The following is a 5,928-nucleotide window of genomic DNA, read 5'->3' on the forward strand; positions in this document are numbered from 1 at the left end:
AAAGAAAAGTAAATATACTTTAGTGGCGAGCACGAAGCAGAGGTACGTTTAAACGTGTCTCGCAATATTTCACCGTCGAGCGATCACGATTCTTTGTTTAGATAGTAGTTAATTGGCGCGAAAAATCCAAGAGCATTTCACGCGCTTGCGATCGTTCGGAAAAGATGTGTATATATGTTAAAACTATGTAGGAAAGCTACCTTTATTACTTCTTTCATTTCTTTGCGCAATTCTATCGGCTATTACATATCTCTGACAAAACTATTATAAAAGTTCGCTATGCTGAATGATTTTTTTTCTTCGCGAGAACATGCGAACACACCTTTCACACGTTACGTTCCGGTATTATTATAAAATAGAAAAAAAGGAGACTTGAAGTCGAGAACGGAAGAAAAAGTACGGACTTTAAGAAATCAAAACATCTACGATCGTATAAAATAAAGAAAGAACAGAACATTTTAACGAATCGAAATGCACTCGAATCTATTTATATTCGTAAAGCTAATAAGTCCATTTGATGGAATATAAATTTTATAATTCTTTTGCGCTCTTAATCCTCTAGTATTTGTTAAACAAATCGCACAAATCGTCCAACGTAAAAGTTTGTTTAAAAACACCATATTTCTTTCTTTGTCTTTTTCCTTTTTTGTTTCCGGGGCAGACCTACAATTTTCAAATGCTCCGTAAATGCGCGGTGTTTGCCACCCTCCGCCTCTTTCTTGCTTCACATTTTCTACATACTCATCTTTTACTGCTCACTCACACGATCAAACACGTATATCTCTCTCGACTCCCACCATATACAAGCACAGCATGAAGGATATAACAACAAAGCAGTAGTACATAAAGAAACTTATCCTCGTCTTTCTTTTTTTTACGTTTGTTTATTCAATATGCGTTTTCTTATAAAGTGATGCCCTACTAATTAAAAGTAAATGAGAACAAAAAAGAAGTTCACCAAACAATAGTTAATATGTTCATTAAAATTCATTCCATCACGTATTAAGGCAACTAATTTGTTTAGTTTCATTTTACATGTCTAGAGTAAATGATATATAAAGTATTATGTAAAACACTAATATATGGTTACTTTTATTTTCTTGTTACAAGCCTTACATATTTAGAATATAATATGTATACTTTGTATAATATACTCTTGTAATAAAATTGATTACTTCGTATTTCGATTCTAGAGATAATAAATATATCTAATGTGTAATGTTAGTACAAGAGAAGTGCGTGCAGAGGGTGGCAGCGGGGTGCGCATTTGGGAGTGCTATTGTTCCAGGGACCGACCAATCCCCACTTTCTATATCGTCTCATATAGTAACATTCAACTGTATTGCTTTAGTGTCCACAGAGCACGCTTGTTGCTGTTGCTGCTGTTGTACCTGTTGTTGAACTTGCTGTTGCACCTGTTGCTGTATTGCCTGAAGCTGTATTGTTTTTGTGTCAACGGTGCACGTTTGTTGCTGCTGTTGCACCTGTTGCTGTATTGCCTGAAGCTGTATTGTTTTTGTGTCAACGGTGCACGTTTGTTGTTGCTGTTGCTGCGGCTGCTGTTGCACTTGTTGTTGTACTTGCTGCTGCTGCACTTGCTGTTGCTGCACTTGTTGCTGCTGCACCTGCTGCTGCACTTGTTGCTGCTGCACCTGCTGCTGCTGCTGGGCCTGCTGCTGCTGCTGTTGCGCTTGCTGGGCAGCAGCCTGCGCGGCTTGCCTCTGCTGTTGCCGAAGTATACTCGGCGGTGGATCCATGTGCTGGCGTTGATGCAATAACAAATGATTCTTCTGGTAAAAGGCTTTACCACACTTGTCACACACATGTGACCTTATGTGGCAACTGCCGTCTGTGTGGCGCCGTTGATGCTGAGATAAACCGTGCTTCTGTGCAAAACCACGACCGCAATCGGGACAAATGTGTGGTTTTGGTTTCGGGCCTGATCCCACTGGAGGTGATGTTTGCGTCGCACCATGCATATGACTGACACCGGGGTTCCCAATGGGTCCGTTCATCTGCAAATCCTTAAACTCTTACATCCATGCTTGGCTTTAAACTGACATAGGCAATACCTGGTGCGTTCCTGGGGTGTTGGGAGTGAGGAAGTGCCCAGGAGTGTGTTGGAAGGCTGCTGCTAACCCACAAAGATCCGTCACAAGCGTTCGATCACCAGAATGTAACCTTAAGTGCAAAGTAAGGGCTTCTCGATTCGAGAAGTCCAATCCACATTCCCTGAAATAGTAAACAGAGCATAAGTGTACGGAGAAACGATCCTATAGGCAAACTGATAGCACTGGCAAACCGATCTCACTTCAAGATTCACGTTTGCCTTTAGAAACCATTATTTACCTGCACATAAGGGACTTCTCGTCGGTGTTCGTGTTATTGTTATGAATCTTAGAATGGGCGACCAGGTCCGTTTTCCTAGGGAATGCTTCGCCACAAACGGTACAGGCAAATGGAGTCTCTCCTGTGTGCAGGCGCATATGAGCCAACAGTGTTCTCTTTTGCAGAAATTCCTTTCCGCAAACAGTACACGAATGTGGAACTCTGCCATGTAGACGGCCATGATTCACTAACTCAAACTTTCTCTGGAAGGTTGCCCCGCAATCGTGGCAAACGAATGGATGTAAACTGCCATGGAAGCGCGAATGCATAGTGAGATGATCCTTCTGTGAAAATGATTCTCCGCACTCTTCGCAAACGAAAGGTCTTTCCCCCGAATGGAATTTACTATGAGTCACTAGGTGACGCTTCAGAGGAAATGCTCTTCCACACTCTGGACAAATGAATGGCCTTTCTCTCGTGTGTACGCGCGTGTGCGTCACGAGGTGGTGCTTTAATGTAAAGGACTTTTTACATTCACGGCATTGGTATGGCCGGTCTGCGCTATGAAGGAGCAGATGAGTGTGAAGACAGTGTTTGTGGGCGAAACTTTTGCCACAATGAACGCAGACGTGGGGTCGCTCCCCGGTGTGCACCCTTGCGTGCGTTGTCAGGTGATGCTTTAACAGAAACGACTTCCCGCACTCTGAACAAGAGTACGGTCGCTCTTTCGGTACACGGACTTGACTCCCCATATCTTGCTGCTGTTTAACTTTTGTTTCGATCTGAGGGGTATTCACATGCGTTAAAACATGTCCGAAATGAGCAGTGCTGTCCGTCTGGCTTGTCGCAACATTATTCACATTGGCTTGGTTGGATGCAGCGGCTGCTCGTTTCATTAAAATTTCATTGCACTCTTCTGCAGTAAGCTGCAGGGGTCCAAGGGGTGTCATGAAATGCTTACTCATGGCGTGCTTATCGGCTGTGGTAAAAACTAACGTGTTGGAGAAAAGAGAAGGCGGCGGCGTCGAGTGCGCTGCGTCACAATTGCAACCTCCCTTGTCGCACGTCAATGAAAATATATCGTGTTGCTTCTTAATTCGAACGTGCGTCCCGTGCGTTTGATTATGAGCTCCAGCTGTATGGCCATGGTGGGTAGTTGGGGTCTGTTGACAAGTTTCATTCATAGTGAACATCGGCCTACGATGCGTACTATTGACAACTTTAGTGGGTTTAATGTCGACCTGTATCTTCTGACTGGATCCTTGGTCTTGGTTATTATTCACAGCGTAGCTAATATTCGTGGCAAGTTCGCCCTGCGCATTCTCTCGGGTGTCGGCACCAGGCCCCCCAAAGGACCAGGTATACCCAAACCCTGTGCCCACATTGCCAGGTGTGGTGCACATATTTGACAGAGGGGTAACGGAGGGGGTGGGCTGGCTCGAAGCTGTGCTCGTGGGCCCCTCCGTCTCTGTCAACGCATCGTCTGTACCACTTCTTTCCACTACAACAAATTGGTCGGCGGGAAATATTTTGAAAGGTTCTAAGTAAACGTACCCGTCACACTCCAGTATCTCGGCCTTGGAATTCAAAATTGGGAATCATATCTGCTTGGTGGCCGCTCTATGGTACGATAATAGTCTGGTCTACAATATTGTCTGAGGGCTTTGGGCGATCAAAGTACATGAAGCGATGCGTGCAAGGTGGTCAACACCGTGCGCACCTTAACATGCGTGACATACAATGCCCGGACACGCGACGTGTTCCCACAGTGGTATTCTCGTCGGAGTTAGGAACACACGGTGTCCAGGAGGTGAGGCAAGTGTGCTCAGAGAATTGGAGCAGGCGGCAGAGGGGGCCTGTGCGCTGTAAACCAGCTTCCGTAAATCTAGAGCTGTTTTCGTATGGTTGCCGCGCCACCACGCGCCAATGGAAAAAATACGGCGGTCGGTGGGCTTTTCTATGTATTAGAGTCCGTAAGTGATCCTTCGTTTCGGTCTCGTCAGGGGCCCGCGGCGTCCACGGGTCTTGAAAGACAACCTCCACCTTCTTCTCACGGCACTCCCACACGCTCACTCAAACTTCACCTCCTTTTCTCGTATTTCGCGGCACCGAACCTATACTTTGACGTACGCACACGAACGGCCGATGGTCATTAATTTTACAGAATTGCACATTTTATTGCCCATACAAAATAGCCTCATATATCGGCCATTTTATTTGTAAACTACCAAAAAACAATGCTGCCAATGCACGCGCGGGTTTTGGAGGGAGCAAAGCTGGCAATAGCGTCATCGAGTACTTCCGTACTGGCAACACTGTGTGCCGCCGACGCGATGCGATTTCTTCCACCATATTTAAACGCTCACAGGTTACGAATTATTGCTTTTACTCTCGATAAAACTTTTTCCATTATTCATCCACGTATCGTTTATCGCCCATGTTTACGCTCCCTTCTCGAAACACACAACCTGAATCTCCGTTCGCCAAACATGCTGGGCGAGTTCTACGACTCCAGGTAAAGAACGATAGTCTCATTGTAACGCGGGGTAACCTATAATTATAGGTTCCGTAGTAATCAATTATTCCAGGATGTAAAGGGTAAACGAGAGTGGGGCAATTATATAGGGTGTTAACAATGTTATTAACCCACATGAGCTGTTACACTATCATATCTTAAACAGAAACCTTTTGTTATTACATTTTCTGCTCGCTGTATCGTATAAAAACCAAATCTCATACCTTTCGCACGTATATTAGTATGCATACAAAGAATATCTGTAACCTATTAATTACCCACGATTCTACATTTATCAAATAGAAAATCATTTTTTATTATTCGACAGATGATATCGAAGTATCGTTCGATCATTTATCGATCTGTTTGTGACAGTCTCGATGGGGGAAATAGTATTTTGTCCGCGGCAGATTTTTCGCCAGGCACAAATCCTTTTGTAATCAATGTAGGGTCAATATCGTGGATGCCACGCGTTCCCGCGAATGCAATCGGTTTCCCTCGTTTATAGCCGATAACTGGCAAGTTATGAGACGTGGGGGCATCTAGGTGGCGCGGGGATAGAAACACCGCCGTCGCGCTCGGTTGGTCATCGTCGTCGCAATAACGCGGACTCAGCAACTGATAAGCAATCCCGCGCGCGTTAATGGCTCGCGCTCACGACTTGGCAAAAAGCCACTGCGTGCTGGTGGGACGAAGAATCTTACTCTTACTTCCCATTCATTTTCCTCTCTCTCTCTTTCTCTGCGGTGGACGTATACACGCTGGATTTAGCGCTATCTTTACAAACTTCTACTCATCTTCCCGCTTTAACGTAAAATAGATCTCCAACATTTGTCTCCTTCTTCCCCAACTCTTTGTAAGTCATCCTCTCAACGCCCGGTATACCCTGTGTGCGGAAATTGTTGATCGTTGATCATAAACCATAACCACGGAACGTGTACTACATAGGTCCACCGTATACGGGCAAACTTCGAAGTGTTACGTTTCTAATGACTTCATAAGCATTCTCTTTGTTTTCTTTATGCGTGGCCGTAAAAGAAATGCGTTTGCAAGCCTGAATGTGTTCTTGCAGAGACGATGCCTGT

The 5,928-nt window shown here is 44.8% G+C and overlaps 1 protein-coding gene across 3 annotated transcripts; it reads right to left on the reverse strand.

Moving 5' to 3' along the window:
* Nucleotides 1–188: 188 nt before the first annotated feature.
* On the reverse strand, nt 189–4,912 carry LOC143367819 (uncharacterized). Of its 3 annotated transcripts, XM_076810015.1 has the most exons (4): nt 3,570–4,912; nt 2,350–3,491; nt 2,073–2,232; nt 189–2,024 (listed from the first exon to the last, which is right to left on the reverse strand). In XM_076810015.1, exons 1-4 carry the CDS (start codon nt 3,729–3,731, stop codon nt 1,320–1,322), a joined length of 2,169 nt encoding a protein of 722 aa, XP_076666130.1. In that variant the 5' UTR covers nt 3,732–4,912; the 3' UTR covers nt 189–1,319. The 3 variants fall into 3 exon arrangements, with proteins under 3 accessions (XP_076666130.1, XP_076666128.1, XP_076666129.1); XM_076810013.1 differs by having other exon boundaries at nt 2,350–4,906; XM_076810014.1 differs by having other exon boundaries at nt 189–2,015; nt 2,350–4,888.
* Between the last annotated feature and the right edge of the window lie 1,016 nt (nt 4,913–5,928).

Source organism: Andrena cerasifolii, chromosome 4 (genome assembly GCF_050908995.1).
Source record: "Andrena cerasifolii isolate SP2316 chromosome 4, iyAndCera1_principal, whole genome shotgun sequence".
NCBI classification, from domain to species: Eukaryota; Metazoa; Arthropoda; class Insecta; order Hymenoptera; family Andrenidae; genus Andrena; species Andrena cerasifolii.

Bases quoted from the DNA above. Each gene is read 5' to 3' on its own strand.
- LOC143367819 (XM_076810013.1), bottom strand. From the start codon at position 3,731: ATGTGCACCACACCTGGCAATGTGGGCACAGGGTTTGGGTATACCTGG. The intron at 2,233-2,349 runs GTAAATAATGGT...TTACTATTTCAG, and splicing joins GAGAAGTCCCTTATGTGCAG to GGAATGTGGATTGGACTTCT. The intron at 2,025-2,072 runs GTATTGCCTATG...TAAGAGTTTAAG, and splicing joins ACACCCCAGGAACGCACCAG to GATTTGCAGATGAACGGACC.